The 18,239-nt window shown below is 32.6% G+C and overlaps 1 protein-coding gene across 1 annotated transcript; it reads right to left on the reverse strand.

Moving 5' to 3' along the window:
- Positions 1–2,121: 2,121 nt before the first annotated feature.
- Positions 2,122–7,955, reverse strand: LOC111786987 (transcription termination factor MTERF2, chloroplastic-like). The gene is made up of 7 exons (XM_023667170.1): positions 7,295–7,955; positions 6,997–7,134; positions 6,670–6,912; positions 6,179–6,292; positions 3,592–3,774; positions 3,217–3,434; positions 2,122–2,615 (listed from the first exon to the last, which is right to left on the reverse strand). The coding sequence occupies exons 1-7, from the start codon at positions 7,853–7,855 to the stop codon at positions 2,303–2,305; spliced, it is 1,770 nt and encodes a 589-aa protein (XP_023522938.1). The 5' UTR covers positions 7,856–7,955; the 3' UTR covers positions 2,122–2,302.
- Positions 7,956–18,239: the final 10,284 nt, after the last annotated feature.

Raw genomic sequence — 18,239 nt, forward strand, 5'->3', positions numbered from 1 at the left:
ACTTTTTACATACATTTCATTAAATTAAACTTCTCTGCTAGGTTAGTAATAGTAAATCCATCGTTCTTCGTGAAATCATCATTTTAATTCTTTTTTCCCCAAAAAAACAGAAGTTTTGGAAGGACAATTAGTTAATTCCCTTTCTTTAACTTACGTAGTTTCGTCTTTTCTGGAGAGAATTTCGAGATTAATATTAAATTTTAAAATATCTTACATCTTTTATATTTTTATTTGGGGTCAAAATATTTTAATCAATATAATTAAGTTAAATTTTCAGTGTTTGATTATTTATTTTAGTTTTCATTTAGTCCCTGTTTTTTAAGATTTTATGTACTTAAATTTTAATTTACACAAATGCTTTTTGTTTGGAAATTTTTGTTAATTTTCTATTAATTAATTCTTTTACCTTAGTTATAACTAAATTAATTGATTGGAGCTTGTTTTTATCCCTAATAAAATTAATTATAGAATTCTAAAATTTAAAAACTAAATGAAAATTAAGTTTAAAATTAGGGTGAGAATAAATTAAGTTTAAAATTAGGGTGAGAATCTAAAAATGTAACATTTTGGGGAGTAAAGGAATATATCTCTATTGGTACGAGGACTTTTGAAGAAGTCCAAGCCCGAAGCTCAAGTCCAAAGCAAAGCCATGAGAGATTATGCTCAAAGTAGACAATATCATATCATTGTGGAGATCCGTCGTTTCCGAAGTTGTTACCAATTTCAAAGATTTAATCTCAAGGTTAAACCGTATGAACAAAATCTTCTCAAAGTGTTCGATTTGATAAAAGACAATACAAATACTGAGAACGAAAATGATGAAGCAAAGAAATATAAAGTGCGAGATACAATAATTGGCTACAATGTGAAAGGCTTTAATTAATGAAGAGAGAAAGAAAGTGCACTACAAAATCAAAACAAAAAAGCTCCATGTTTTGGGGTCAATGTTTCCAGATTCTTGCAGTGTCGTTTTTAGAGCAGGTAGAGTAAAAAACGACAATGTGAGCTAATATTATAACTTTTCAATAAATTGTTATTTAAATTGCCATTTAAAATTAAGAAAAAATAATTATGAGATGTACAAAAGACTCATAATCCATGGTTTAGTTCTTATTCTATCCATTTCTTATCCAGCATATAATTTATAATTCATTTAACATAAGATGAACACGACTCTCCATAATCGTATGATATTGTCCACTTTGAGCAAAACTCTCATGGCTTTGCTATGTGCTTCCTCATAATGCCCTATATACCAATGGAGAAAGTATTCTTTGATTATAAACTCATGATCATTCCCTTAATTAGCCGATGTGATCTTTCATCATCCAACACTATGTAATTGTTAATAATTTTTCCAACAAAAATCCATTGAAAGAATACTTATTCAAGTTTAATGCATCAATTTTCATAATTATAAAAGCTTAAAATAAAAACTATGACCTATTATTCGACATAACTGACCTTTAATGAACTCATGAACTTACTAGACGCAAAATTGACATACGAAAAAAATATGAGAATCGTGAACCCAAATGGATCAGACCCGTCTCAAAACTTACCTTGTTAAAAACTCGAAAGCTTGATTTGTTTCTTCTCGTGTCGTTAACCTGACAATGCCACTCACCAGTAGTTCACCAAAGCTTGCTGCAATTATATATATAAAGAATCATGTAACACAAACAATAAATTATTAATAACACAACATTTAAGTTGAGCTACCATAGTTGATATATACTCCTCCCTCCTCTTAAGGCAAGAGGTCAAATATTTGTACCCATTTGTTCAAAAGAACTGGCATCATGGCCTTTCTAGCCGTAACTCAATCTAACCATCTACTAATAAAGCTTTCGAGGGCTAGGCTAGATAGATTCTGTAAAATTTACTTCATCAAAGAAAATATGATATCTCAAATCATATATATATATAAGTTCTAGAAACGAAATCAACGAGGAAATAGTGTTGGTGATGAATTAAAACATACCTAAAGCTTGAATTGCTTTGTTTGTATGCTGGCGCGCACCGATGACCTCCGAGCTAGCTAATAAGCTTTCGCATCCTCAACTTTCAAATGGTATCATGGCATGTAGTGAAAAGGAAAACATTAACACGAACGCGATATAAGTTCCACATGGATCCAGCCTAGATCCCTCCCTATTAGAACCCAAAAATTGAAACTGGCTTGGCCATTTGACTGTATAATCTACAAATAGTTTCCTAAAAAGGTAGGAGATTATTTACACAACTTTATGACTAGAGACAAAATTTCTTACACTTCAGTGGGTGAAGAACTTAAATAATATTACGTTCCTTTGTCGCCCATAAACATAACAGCAAACTCCTCATCATTTTTACCCAACATATCCTTTAGATTGCATTCTATATTCCTCTCCTTTAACACCCGGAACCTTGGAGTTATCTTCTTTTCCAATGAATAGCTAAAATACCTTGGATACTCAACCACTTCCTTTATTGGCTTCTCCATGACGTTTACAAGGAAATCTAGCTTGGGTTTCAATACTTCCTCTATACTATACCCCAGTAGAGGAGAGAATCTACCAACCATGAAGGCAATATCCCTCTTTGAGAGCCCTCTCTGCCTCAGGTACCTTATACTGCAAATATTGTGATCATTATTAAAATTTAAGCCAGAACATCATACAACAGAATAATGAAGTGTAAAGATCCATGACAATTTTAACTATAACCACAGTAAATTTAGATGGAAGTTTATATCTTCAATTTATAATCTTTCATAAATGATATACCTTTTTACCCCTTAGCATATACATGTTTAGAGACAAACTATATAGTGACACCTTTCTGTTGATGACTTTCTTATCTTGCCCCTCATTTCCAGATGGAATTTTATAATTGCTACTTCTTGTAAAAGGAAAACAATATATGATCTAATTATTGATTGTAGCATTTAATCAAATTGTCAATTCCTTTCCTGTGACTGTTTTAAGTACACTAAATATATTTGAGGGTGAAGTTGATATTTATCATCGTCAATTACAATTTTAACTTTTCAATTATATAGTTTTCATAAATTAATTTGAGAATCTTTTAATTTGATCATTGTGTACATGTTTGTTGCATAAAATTAACTAACTTTAGTATAAGATGCCTCATCCATGGAAGCTATGCACTCCAATTCAACCACATCAACACACATACACATATATATACATAGAAGTAAAGTCTCAGCATTACCGTGGGAATAAAGTTCTGTCAGGGTCAGACACGAGAAGCTCGGGATATTTTCTAATTGCCCGAGGTAGATGAGTCTTGGAAACACCAATACTGATTAGAAATTCAAGCTTCCTCCTCAGTGTTTTCTCAACACTAGTTGCAAATATCTCTGGACAACGAGCAAGTATCCTGCCAACACTTTCTTTATCGAACCCTATCTCTTCCAAGTATGAAACGACCTGTATTTGCAAATTATAATTATAAATTTCAGAAGCTCCCAAGCAATTAAAAATAAAGAAAAATTACAAAAGCCACTAGCATAGAAGTATTCATGAATCTATCATCTCTGATTGCAATACAGGAAACAACGACTCGTAAAGAATAGAAGTTACCAACCTGAAGAAATTCTTGAGGTCTCTGGAGTAATAACTGAGGACTTGTGGCAATCACCTGACCCAACTTCTTGCTTCGAACACCAAGCTCATCAAAGCTGTCCACCATCAATTCCAATTTACTAGCGGAGCTTCCTAAAATCAGTGGCCAACTCCTGATTGCATCAGTGATGCTTGCATTTGGTACCTGTCATGAAATATCATCTCGTAAACAAGAATTCCCATATATACAGGTGACATTCGTTACATTAACACAGACTTTCAACAGCCTTAAGGACGCCTAATACAAAACCATGCTAATTGGGGGGAAAAACAACAAAAAATCATCATGTGTACTGTTCGCAAATATATGAAATAAAATTGATCTAGTAAATTTCTGTTTTTGTGGGATCATATTTAAAATAGTTTATATATTTTGATTTAAGAAGTAGAAACTTTGAAAGTAAAATTAATATGTTTCAAGTTTCAACCATTTTAGATTCTAAATTTTAAAAAGTGAAAACATAAGATTACACGGGTTATGTCTCCCAACTTCAGACAAGTACCGGTCAGGGGCTATCTATCTGGTAAACTATAACTTAAAAAGTAAAAAAGAATGCCCTTGTTGTGGGCTGAAATCAATGTTTTAAATTAAAAGGCTTAAGAGAACCTTGAGGCATATTCTCAAAATGAGGTGAGGCCTTGAAGCAATATGAGGCGTAAGCATCATTTTAAATAATAATAATTAAAAAATCATTAAAAAAAATGTAAAATACATATTTAAGTTGTTGCCAAATTCCAAACAAGAGTAACACATTTGACATTCACGATCTATCAAAATTCTTAAAAGTTCTTTAAAATTCTATTATTCCTTTTGCCTACAAACCTACCATAAAATCTGGTCCCTATCACAAAAGGAAAATTATGAAGAACTTCCTCTACCATAGAGCTGCGAACTTTGTTCCTTGCCAAAGCAATTGAATAACTAAAACAAACAAGCCCAAAAGACAGAACAGCTCCATACAACATGATTCAAGTCTTAGACTGTCCTCTTACAAAAATGCACCAATGCAGACTCAGCACAGAGGACAAATGCCTCAAAAGACAACCGAAGGTGTTCACCAACCGAATCAAAATGAACAAGGTTGATAGATTCTTTGTGACAGGAAGGCTGAGATTTCACCGAGTGAAAGAAAACAAGAGGCCTACTAAAAAACAATTACACGGCAAGAAGAGGCCAACCAAAACCTAGACTACAAACAATTTACATCCAAAAGTGAAAGTCCAAAAGAAGAACTATAAGAATCCTTGGTAAATGCCCAAAATATGCAGTAAATCTAACACAGGACCAAACTAACATCAAACATTACATACAAGCGCTACCAGTTCCAACTAACATCATATATTCCACTAAGATTTTTCACGCAAATGTACCTCATCATATTCCCAAACAACTTCATCTCGGAGTTGAGTCCTAGGAGGCAAAAAAATGAAATCCTAGGGAGAGGAGATGGAGATAGAAGGCAAACAAGAAGGATATGGATGGACAGCACAAAAATGAAGGAAGACAAGATAGGAGGGGATAGCTTAAACAACAAAGGCAAAGAGAAGAGGAAGACCAAAGAAATGTGAGTGCTACCATCAAGAGCCAACTGAACTAGGAGGTTGAAAACGTTTCTTTGAGACACCCTTGCTCATAGTGTTCTTCAAGAAAAAACTTCCGTAAGAAGACCCTTGTATTGTCAGATACATCCATTTGTACAAGGGAAGAGAGTTTATGGAGCAACAGGCGACCAACTTAGAGATAGAGGCCCATCTTGGATTACATGTCCAAGAAAGTACTTCAATAATCGAGGTCCCAAATTTTGAGCTGGGGATTGCAACTTTCTTTGATAGAAGAGATTTTCCAAATGAAAAGATAGAATATTCTTGGTAAAGTCTTTGAAAGGATTCGTTACAAATACAAAAATCATTCAGAAAGAGAACTATGATTTCTCACAAATACTCCCATCCTGTTCGAGACCATAGGAAGTTTGAAGTGCCCAACCAAGAAGCATGGGTGGTGGTTCAAAATTTAGCCACAGTAGCTTTTCTCCATTAAGCTTCTTTCTCGAAGTGGAATTTCCACTAATCCTCTCTCTCAAACTGAAATTTCCATGGCCGTTTTGCAAGACGAGAATGATTCCTTATCCTTATATTTCAATGCCAACCACCCCAAACTCAATCGGAAACTAAATGTTGGCCCAATTTTTACCAGTGGAATCCACCTTTCACTTGAGTTCCTTCCCAAAGAAAAGTCTCCAAATAACGGATTCTCAAATGAAGCCTTCCCGAGGAAAGTTGCAGTTTGGCCCAATTACAATCTCTGCTTTTTCCTTACAATTTTACTTATTTTCACTCAACTTGCAAAAGATATACTAGTCAATTCTTAAATAAGCATATGAGAAGTAGAATGGTTAGCACATCAGCTGAAGCTGCAATGAAATTCAAAATATTAACCAATGGCGCTCACGGGCATAGTTGTATATCAAATTCTTTTGAGAGAGGATTTTAAAACATGCAATTAATCTAATTAGTACAAGCAAGATTGAATGACTAGACGGAAGGCGTACCTTCTCCAATTCAAAGAAAGAAACAATTTGTTTAAGGTTGCCTTGGATGCAATTGGACGTAATCCATGGATATTTAGGTAATAGTTTACCAAATTCCATCTCTACTATGCCAACCTACAGGATAATTGAAGATCAGTGATGAGAGAATATCAACATAACAACATGCTGTTCAGTTATCTCTCTTTCTTCGATAAGAAACTATATTCAATGAAAAAAAAAAATGAAACTACAAAAAGGGAGGATGCCAAGATTCGAAGGGAAGGAAGACTACAAGAAGCTGTTCCCAGTGGCACAAAGAGTACTTATGTTGTAATAGTTAAAAGGATTGTAAAATTCATTCCAAGTGCCACAAACGTAAGAGAACGAAAAAAATGTTGGGATTAATTTTCTGTGTTGTTGAATTCTATTCTTCCTTCTAAGCCATAGTAACAGAAAGAAGGCTCTAACAAAACAAAATTAAAGAAATTTCTCTTTCTTTTGATCAATAGTACCTTCTCAAAAGTCATTATCCTTGACTTAAGAACTTCGGTACCGAAGAAAATTATGGGTGGAAATGACAGAAATATGCCTCTCATGCGCTCCTTAGGGATGCCAATGGCTTCAAGAAATTCCACCATGGGTTTCACATGGGATTGTATTGACAACAAAAGCATGCGGGGAAATGATTCAAGTAAAAGGCGGAAGGATTCTTCATTCGAACTCAACATGTCTAGGCCTCCACGCCTGGCTTCAATCTGTGATGATATTCAAAAACACGTCTTACAATGTATAAATCCAAAATAAGTTAACAACTTGGAAACTGAAAAATGTTACAAGACCTTCTCGAAGAAGGATAAAGTCTGCTGCACATCATCATCAGGAGGAATTGATAAGTTAGTCATCATTCGGCGAGCACTTTTTCCTATGAATTTTCCATCACCGCTGCCAGAAAAGAAGAGTTCCTTCATATATTTTACCTAAAGAGAAAATTTAAAAATAAACCAACGTCCACGAGCTTATCAATCAGATACTAACTCGAGTAAAATAAGATCTCAGGCAGTTTGAATCCGTTTATTTGATGAAAAACTGGCATTAGTTCTAGAATACTACTAAACAACAAATATAGCGTCCTACTACCTTGTAAATTAGAGATGGAAGCATCTCTCCAGAGAGGTAGCGAGCAACATTCATAGCTGAAGAAAGATTCATACCAGCGCTCTCCAAGAAAGCAACCTTTCCATTATCACCTTTTTCTCTGGCCATCAACGCCACCTTTTCCTTAAACCCAAAGCCATCACCAACCGGCCGTTCTCCTTCGCTACTCCAAGAAATCCACATGGACGTCTCGTCCAATTCACGAACTCCATCAACGAGCATCTTCAAGAACCGAGGTGAATTGGAGGCGATGGACACGGATTCCTCCTCGGAAACCCCTAATCGTTGAAGATACTCGGAAACAGCAAGTCGAGCTTCTTCCAAAGAATGGAGTGAGTCGTCTGGAGGGACATCGGAGGAAGTGGAGGCGAGGGGGATGAAACGTGAAGAAGTGGGGGAGAAGTGAAAGCGGGAACGGAAGGGGCAGGAATCGAGAGGAAGGAGGGAGCGAGGTTGGGAAAGGGAGAAGCGATTGATTGGAATGGGAGTTGAGGATTCAAAGCTACGATGAATGGTTGGAATGGGGAAGAAGACGGAAGCCATTGTTGAGGTTACTGAGAACTGGAAGCTGTGAGCCTGGCCGTCACTGCGGACATTGTTAAAATCTTGGTAAAACCCTGCAATGAAATGAGGCGACGAAGCCCACCGCGTACAGAAAAATATAGCTGATATTGTCAATATAAATTTTATTAAAAAAAAATTAAAATATCTTGCCTAAGTAAATATATAATATAATATTCCACATCACTTTTTTTTTTTTTTAAATTCAAATTTTAATATTATAATATAGTATTAACACTTGTAACGGTCTGAGTCCACCGCTAATAAATATTGTTTTCTTTAAGCTTTCTCTCAAAGTTTTTAACGCTCACGAGAAAAATCGATTGCTTCATGCATGTTCCAAATTGTGGCTACGACTTTCTCCCCTATCACCTTGGCCGCTAATGCAAGCATCCATTTAGTTCCATTTTATACCATGCCCTCCCCTTTTTATCTATTGATCTCGGGAGCAGAGCTATACCGAAAAAGATTGAAAATTGATATCAGTCTTTTATGTTCTCATCCACCTTGTTCTTCAACGACTTCAAGGCAACAAAAAGGGACAGTGGGGAACAACGTCCAAGCTCTGACGACCGAGTAGCAACAACGTGCTTCTCATCAAAGATAGTTTCACTCCCAAATATACCTTTAAAAACCTTGAGGGAAAGTCCATTGCTAGCCGTGGGCTTGGGCCGTTACATATTTATTCAATAAATAAGTAGGTAAGCTCGGTCTCTCGCCTCATTTAACAACTTGAAAGAAATATCTTTTCGCATTATTCTAAATTAAAAATGAAAAAAAAAAAAACGAAAATAGTATTGTGACACTTCAAATAAAGTAACTGAATATGAATGAACTGAGATTATATCTAAATGAGAGCGATGTCTAGGATTATAAAAATTGAAAATTTATACCTATAACAACAAGGTGCACCTCTTTTTGATAGCTCGTTAGAGTTGTTTGAAACAATTTTATGTTGGATGACTTTCTATAAATTTTTTTAAGAACCACGTGAATGATGAAAAATGATACCGAAAAGACTTATACTATGGTATCAAGATTTGAGTGTTTGTTCATTTGCCGTGTTTCTATTTGATGTCATTTCTTTCATCTTGCTCTCATAGCTCAGTTGGTTAGAACACCCTAGTATGGGAGAGGTATTGAGTGAGAGCATTATTTATTATTTATTATTGCTACTGGGCTTGAAGCCCAATTCATGCAAGCAAAGCCGATCGTTCAATATAGCCCATCATAAAACAAACCAAGTTTATGAATATAAAAAGTTTTCAATAAATTCTTAAAATAGAAAAATTATAAATATTTTTGAACAGTTGTAAATTGAATTAAATATAGATAAATGTAAAAAATAATTTTATTTATATAAAGAATAATTTGAATATCTTCTTTAAAATTAAAATTTTAATATTTTTACATTTTAAATCTAAATTTGAAATCTTTTACCTTAGATCATAAGTTCATAACCCATTTAAGATTAAAATCGAGTAACAAATAAAATATTAATCTTTTAAATCACTAGATTTATAAGAGATATTACATATTTATACAAACTCATTAAATAGAATATCTTATTAATAGTATTACCAATAAAAAAAACATCCAATATTATTCATATATTTAGATTTTTTATTGAACATAGTTCTTTCGGAGGTCGACCACGTATTATTTAATATTACCCTAATAACCTTGAATTTTTAATATAATAGATAATGTTCCGAAAAAAAACAAAAAATTAGAAGTAATGAAATGCCCGACAAAGATCTCGATGAAAGACAAGTCCTATGATTTTTGTTCAATATTGAATGGTCGAGATTAGTTCGACGTGACAAACAAAAAAAAAAAAGTGAAAAAATAATAATTTGGATAAAATTTAAGGGCATTTAGCCTCTGATATTGTAAAGTATGTCAAGGGTACCTTATCCCATCCTCCTTTCTCCCAATCCACATATAAATATAAATATATAAATAAATATAAATAAATAAAAATAAAAATAAAAATTAATATTAATAAATAAATATTATTCCATATTTGCAGCTTTCCAAAATTACTTTATAAAATTCTAAGCCTTCTGTCCATTTAACTTAGTATAAGTGGCAGACACAATCTATGTATCATCCATTCAATATTTTCTTTATTATTATTATTATATATTTTTTTTTCTATAATTATATTTTTTAATTTTTAATATTTTTGGACCACAGACACACAGTGTTTTGTTCCTTAAAAAAACATAAAAACTTTGGTCTTTTCTTTTTTGCCTTAATTCCCTCAAATGACACCTAGCCCATTATTTATTTATTTTTAATAAAGACCCACAATTATTGTCTGTATCGGATACTCTTTATATTATTATTTTTTAATTAAATTAAGCGACTCGGGTCTTCTATTTAAAAATTATTATACATTAATTCTTACACGTGTGTATATATATATATTTTTTAAAATCTAAATTAATTTGCGCGCGTATGAAAATAATATTATTAGTTGGGATATAAATTAAGTTAAAAAAAAATAATAATAATGAGGTGAAAAGGAAATTAATATATTATTTTTTGAAAAATAAGAATAATATATTATTGAAATAATTAATTATGAACTGTGGATCTAAATATATATCTAACAAATATTGCCTCTTTATAGATTAGATGTGATATTATTATTATTATTTTTTTTTAAATATTTTTAAGTTCATGATTTGTGGCAAAGATAATTTTAATTATTCTATAATTTTTTTTCTTTAAAAAATTATCTTATTAGAATCGAACCAGAAAAAAAAAGTATTTAGATATAATAATCCATTTAAAAGTCAAATTAATTAATTATTAATTTAAATTCTTTTTCAAATTTGGAACTTTTTAAGATTATTTTGTTTTGGATCATTCTATTGTAGTTCTTAAGTTTTGAAAATGACCATTTTAGCCTCCGAATTTTTATAATGTTTAAATTAATCTTTAAACATTAATTATTTTAATATTATTTTGCATACTCACAATTATGTTATTAATTTGTTATAATTAAGGGTAAAAATTAAACTTTCATTTCAAGTAGTGCTTGAGAGAGGAAATGGCAAAGCCAAGAACCAAGCTGACTGAATGAAAGCTAACAATTTCATTGCCTCACAGCCTGAATGCCTGCTTCCCGCTCCGATTCCCGACTATTCCCCCTGCTTCATCTGATCTGGTAGTTGCAAGCAGTGTTAGAAGGCTAAAGCATTACGAAGTCTGATAGAAGAGAATTATTTTTTAAAAATAATTTAGAGATTAAAATAGACATTTACGAAGTTTAGATGCTAAATGGAACAAATATGAAAGTTTAGAGATCAAAATGCAACAAATGTCGGGATGAAGATCCAAACCTCGACGGAAGTTCAAGATATGGACAACTATAACGCCTCTAATTTTCTTGTCTCAATCAGAGACGTCAATACATGCTGAAATCTAAATAAAACGTTACAAACGAAGCCATAAATTGAAAACAATGCATACTACTATCTTATTTTAACTTTTGTGGTCATTCCAGCATTAACCGTCATCCGTGCAGGGGCGCTTTACCCATACTTGAAATATAAAAAAATAGTACATGACTGGAGCATGTATTTTAAGAAATACTCCGTAAGTAACCTCAATTATTGTGAGATTCAACATCAGTTGGAGTGGGAACGAAACATTATAGTTTATCATATTTGATATTTTATTATAGGAAAATATCTAGATATTTGCCTCCTTACCATAAGCATCTTTCCCTATAGGACTATTTCCATATCCTTGTAATTTATTTGATTATAAACAGTGAACTTTCACGCACCATTTAGGTGTGGTGGTTTCAGCAAACATTCTCTTATAAGGTTGTGGAAACTTTTCCCTAGTAGACACGTTTTAAAACCATGAAGCTGACGACAATACGTAACGGGTCGAAGTGGAGAATATCTGCTAGCAGTAGATTTGGAGTGTTCGTATCGGGAAACGGGATTAAAGAAAAGCATAAAAGGGGGAGATGGTGGCATCCACGGAGGGTTTGGGATAGGAATTAGACAACACATCAAATGATTATGAAAGTGATCTCTCAAATTAAAATTGGTCCAAACAAAATCATAAGACCTTTGTTTGGTAACAGAGAGAAAGATCCTTTTTTATTTATTTATTTATTTATTTATTTATATTTGCAATGAAGCCCTTCACAAATGTGGGATTTGTAAATGGGCCCCAAACAACCAACTCATTCCAAAAACAATTCTAAGTGCGTTCCCCAAAAACCATAAACTCTTCCCATCGCATATGGGACACACCATAATGCATGCAATGAATTTTTTCCTAACACACAATTTCTTTTTTATTTTACTTTTTTAAAACTTATTTTTCTTTACTTTCCATGTTTTATCTCTAAAATTTGAATTTCGAAGTCTAATGGGTCAGAATAACGTGTCTGTTTAGTATTATTCTAATAGGGAAAAAAGAAAGAGGAAGATGAATCTCTCGACGCTCTTTCGTAGTGGAGGTAGAGTTTAGGGTTTAGGGCTTAGGATTTACGAACTAATTTAGAGTTTAAAGTTTAGGGTTTACGGACTGATTTAGGGTTTACGGACTAATTTAGGGTTTAGAGTTTATGGAATAATTTAGGCTTTTGGGTTTACAGACTAATCTAAGATTTAGAATTTATCGAATAATTTAGAGTTTAGAGTTTACCGACTAATTTAGGGTTTAGGGTTTAAGATTTATGGACTAATTTAGAGTTTTAAAGTTTAGGATTTACAAACTGATTTAGGGTTTAGAGACTAATTTAGGGTTTAGGATTTAGAATTTAGAATTTAGGATTTACAGGCTAATTTAGAGTTTAAGGTTGAGGGTTTAGAGACTAATTTAGGGTTTAGGGTTTACCGACTAATTTAGGGACTAATTTAGAGTTTAAGGTTTAGGGTTTAGAGTTTATGGAATAATTAGGGTTTAGAGTTTACAGACTAATTTAGAGNACACGTTTTAAAACCATGAAGCTGACGACAATACGTAACGGGTCGAAGTGGAGAATATCTGCTAGCAGTAGATTTGGAGTGTTCGTATCGGGAAACGGGATTAAAGAAAAGCATAAAAGGGGGAGATGGTGGCATCCACGGAGGGTTTGGGATAGGAATTAGACAACACATCAAATGATTATGAAAGTGATCTCTCAAATTAAAATTGGTCCAAACAAAATCATAAGACCTTTGTTTGGTAACAGAGAGAAAGATCCTTTTTTATTTATTTATTTATTTATTTATTTATATTTGCAATGAAGCCCTTCACAAATGTGGGATTTGTAAATGGGCCCCAAACAACCAACTCATTCCAAAAACAATTCTAAGTGCGTTCCCCAAAAACCATAAACTCTTCCCATCGCATATGGGACACACCATAATGCATGCAATGAATTTTTTCCTAACACACAATTTCTTTTTTATTTTACTTTTTTAAAACTTATTTTTCTTTACTTTCCATGTTTTATCTCTAAAATTTGAATTTCGAAGTCTAATGGGTCAGAATAACGTGTCTGTTTAGTATTATTCTAATAGGGAAAAAAGAAAGAGGAAGATGAATCTCTCGACGCTCTTTCGTAGTGGAGGTAGAGTTTAGGGTTTAGGGCTTAGGATTTACGAACTAATTTAGAGTTTAAAGTTTAGGGTTTACGGACTGATTTAGGGTTTACGGACTAATTTAAGGTTTAGAGTTTATGGAATAATTTAGGGTTTAGGGTTTAGAGACTAATTTAGGGTTTAGGGTTTAGGATTTAGGATTTAGGATTTACAGGCTAATTTAGAGTTTAAGGTTGAGGGTTTAGAGACTAATTTAGGGTTTAGGGTTTACCGACTAATTTAGGGACTAATTTAGAGTTTAAGGTTTAGGGTTTACAGACTAATTTAGAGTTTAAGGTTTAGGGTTTACCGAATAATTTAGGGTATACAGACTAATTTAGGATTTAGAGTTGATGGAATAATTTAAAGTTTATGGTTTATGGAATAATTTAAAGTTTATGGTTTACCGACTAATTTAGGGTTTAGAGTTTATGGAATAATTTAGGCTTTTGGGTTTACCGACTAATTTAAGATTTAGAATTTATCAAATNAGATGGTGGCATCCACGGAGGGTTTGGGATAGGAATTAGACAACACATCAAATGATTATGAAAGTGATCTCTCAAATTAAAATTGGTCCAAACAAAATCATAAGACCTTTGTTTGGTAACAGAGAGAAAGATCCTTTTTTATTTATTTATTTATTTATTTATTTATATTTGCAATGAAGCCCTTCACAAATGTGGGATTTGTAAATGGGCCCCAAACAACCAACTCATTCCAAAAACAATTCTAAGTGCGTTCCCCAAAAACCATAAACTCTTCCCATCGCATATGGGACACACCATAATGCATGCAATGAATTTTTTCCTAACACACAATTTCTTTTTTATTTTACTTTTTTAAAACTTATTTTTCTTTACTTTCCATGTTTTATCTCTAAAATTTGAATTTCGAAGTCTAATGGGTCAGAATAACGTGTCTGTTTAGTATTATTCTAATAGGGAAAAAAGAAAGAGGAAGATGAATCTCTCGACGCTCTTTCGTAGTGGAGGTAGAGTTTAGGGTTTAGGGCTTAGGATTTACGAACTAATTTAGAGTTTAAAGTTTAGGGTTTACGGACTGATTTAGGGTTTACGGACTAATTTAAGGTTTAGAGTTTATGGAATAATTTAGGGTTTAGGGTTTAGAGACTAATTTAGGGTTTAGGGTTTAGGATTTAGGATTTAGGATTTACAGGCTAATTTAGAGTTTAAGGTTGAGGGTTTAGAGACTAATTTAGGGTTTAGGGTTTACCGACTAATTTAGGGACTAATTTAGAGTTTAAGGTTTAGGGTTTACAGACTAATTTAGAGTTTAAGGTTTAGGGTTTACCGAATAATTTAGGGTATACAGACTAATTTAGGATTTAGAGTTGATGGAATAATTTAAAGTTTATGGTTTACCGACTAATTTAGGGTTTAGAGTTTATGGAATAATTTAGGCTTTTGGGTTTACAGACTAATCTAAGATTTAGAATTTATCGAATAATTTAGAGTTTAGAGTTTACCGACTAATTTAGGGTTTAGGGTTTAAGATTTATGGACTAATTTAGAGTTTTAAAGTTTAGGATTTACAAACTGATTTAGGGTTTAGAGACTAATTTAGGGTTTAGGATTTAGAATTTAGAATTTAGGATTTACAGGCTAATTTAGAGTTTAAGGTTGAGGGTTTAGAGACTAATTTAGGGTTTAGGGTTTACCGACTAATTTAGGGACTAATTTAGAGTTTAAGGTTTAGGGTTTAGAGTTTATGGAATAATTAGGGTTTAGAGTTTACAGACTAATTTAGAGTTTAGGGTTTACAGAATAATTTAGGGTATACAGACTAATTTAGGATTTAGAGTTGATGGAATAATTTAAAGTTTATGGTTTATGGAATAATTTAAAGTTTATGGTTTACCGACTAATTTAGGGTTTAGAGTTTATGGAATAATTTAGGCTTTTGGGTTTACCGACTAATTTAAGATTTAGAATTTATCAAATAATTTAGAGTTTAGAGTTTATAGACTAATTTAGGGTTTAGAGTTTAAGATTTATGGACTAATTTAGAGTTTTANCTCTTCCCATCGCATATGGGACACACCATAATGCATGCAATGAATTTTTTCCTAACACACAATTTCTTTTTTATTTTACTTTTTTAAAACTTATTTTTCTTTACTTTCCATGTTTTATCTCTAAAATTTGAATTTCGAAGTCTAATGGGTCAGAATAACGTGTCTGTTTAGTATTATTCTAATAGGGAAAAAAGAAAGAGGAAGATGAATCTCTCGACGCTCTTTCGTAGTGGAGGTAGAGTTTAGGGTTTAGGGCTTAGGATTTACGAACTAATTTAGAGTTTAAAGTTTAGGGTTTACGGACTGATTTAGGGTTTACGGACTAATTTAANTAGGGTTTAGAGTTTTTGGACTAATTTAGGGTTTAGGGTTTATAAACTAATTTAGTAGTTGATTTCAAATTTTAGGAACTACTTAGAAATCAAATTGAAACCGTGTTGAGAATGTCACATTTGAAACCTCTCAAAACCTGCCGACGACAAAAGACAGGTTAGTTTTGAGACTCTAAAAGCTAAGTTCAATTCTCGGGGACCATACGCGTATACTTTCCTTTTCTTTTGTAAAGAGAAAGTCACGAATAAGGTAATCTTTTAATATTATTTTGATAGGGAAGAAAGGAAGAGGAAAATGAAACTCTCGACACTTTTTGGTGGTGGAGGTAGAGTTGAGCCATCGAACCGACTCGTGGGGATGGAGAGAGAGAGAGACTCTTTTCCACGTGTAGAGTTTGTAATTGGTGAATAGGGCGCGATATTGGGGTTCGTGCCTCTTTCCAAGTAATTATGAGAAGATTGATGAATGGAGTTTGTGGAACTTGAAAAAGAAAAAAATAAAAAATAAAAAATAAAAATAAAAAACCAAAAAAAAGGATGGTTCATTGGAAAGTGATCAATGTTAGATTTCCACTGGTCCAGTGTGAGATTTTTAATTTTTAATTTTTAATTTTAAAAGACTTAAACTATTAATTTTTTATTTATTTATTACAAAAAAAAAATAATAATAATAAAATAAAATATTTTGGCCGACAATTGGAAAAAGAAAAAAAAAAAAAGTGGAAAAAGTTGGGAAAAGGATTGATTGTGATGGGTTAGTGAGTGGCTGCTTCTTAAGTGTGTCTTTTTTATTTATTTATTTATTTATTTATATATTTATATATTTATTTATATTTATTTAAAGTGAAATGATTAATTTTAAATTCATTAATTCAGTGATATACCTTTCTTATTTTAGTGTTTGTTACTATAGTTTTATTTATTTTTATTTTTATTTTTTAGATAATGTACCAATCATACATATTTGATATGCAAGCCCCACTAAAATAACTTTTTAATTTTAGCTATTAAAATAATACACATAGAGTTGGTTGTTGTACAAGAATTATAATTATTTAAAATTTGATATATTTTATCAGTCCGACACAAAGTTAGAATTCTAGCTCTTCTAGAGTGGTATTTCACTAATGGCTCGGCCCCAGAAGAGAGCCTTCTTTGCCCTCCACTTAAGCTGTGAAGGAAAGGCCCAAAGCCAATCATAGGGTCTTTCTGTCTTAGTGCAGGTAGTTCGCATCTTCACAGACATGTCTATTTCACCAAGCCCCTCTCCAAGACAGTGCCCAGATCGTTACGCCTTTCGTGCAAGTCGGAACTTACCCGACAAGGAATTTCGCTACCTTAAACGTATTCTTAAATTCGATACAGAATTTTCATTTTAAAAATTTAGAAAAAACAGGGTATGTTAGATATAATCAATTGATTTCATCCTTGATGAGTGGAGATGTATTTTTGTATCAGTTGAGCTATATTCATGTTGACACTATTAAAATGGAGTACATCTTTGTGATTTAATATGACGTGTGTATAAATATATGTGTGGGATCATAAAGATAATTTGTTATCCTACCGAAGATTTAGTTGGATTAGAGTTTATCCTAAAAACATGTCATTATCGGAAGGAGTCAACTTAGAAAGATAAATTTGAGGGACAAGGTCATAATAAGAATGAGACTTTGATATTGAAGTCTTGAGGGTTTAATTAACATTTTGTCAACCACTTGGGGTAAAAGAGGTAATTAAGCCTTAAGAGGTTAACCTTTTGTTACACACTTATCTAAAGTCAATGTGGAAATTTTCATTTTGTGCCCTAAATAATTAACATCTATTAATAGGTTTAATTAAAACCTATTAACCAAAAATTATATAATAACGACCTAAACCCAAATCTAATTTTGATGCATAAAAAAAAGTCGGATGTTACAGTCATGCTTGTCCAAAGCATGTTGCTTATGGCCACATGACAGATGTCCCAGTCTTGCTTGTTCGAGTTGGTTAACAGAGATGTCAACCAATTGAGTGGGGAGGATGTCACGGTTATGCTTGTCCAAGGCGCGTTATCTGTGGTTTCATGCTTTCATCTTAGATAGGCTTTTACCATTTCATATCGGGTTAATACGGGGGTGTATGACCGTTCACCAGAATCACGTCTACACCCGCTGGGACAAAAATACCCCAAAATGTATTATAGGGGATATGACTAGTTGTCAACTTCTCCCTACCCAATAGTTATATGCCAAAATGTATTATAGGGGATATGACTAGTTGTCAACTTCTCCCTACCCAATAGTTATATGCAGTAATGTTGTTGTTGCCTTTTGCTTACATTCCCATATAATACAAATTTCAATTTCTCAAATTCTGCTTTCAAAACTCTATTTTGAAACCTGTCGACCCCT

This window comes from Cucurbita pepo, chromosome LG02, assembly GCF_002806865.2.
Source record: "Cucurbita pepo subsp. pepo cultivar mu-cu-16 chromosome LG02, ASM280686v2, whole genome shotgun sequence".
Lineage (NCBI taxonomy): Eukaryota > Viridiplantae > Streptophyta > Magnoliopsida > Cucurbitales > Cucurbitaceae > Cucurbita > Cucurbita pepo.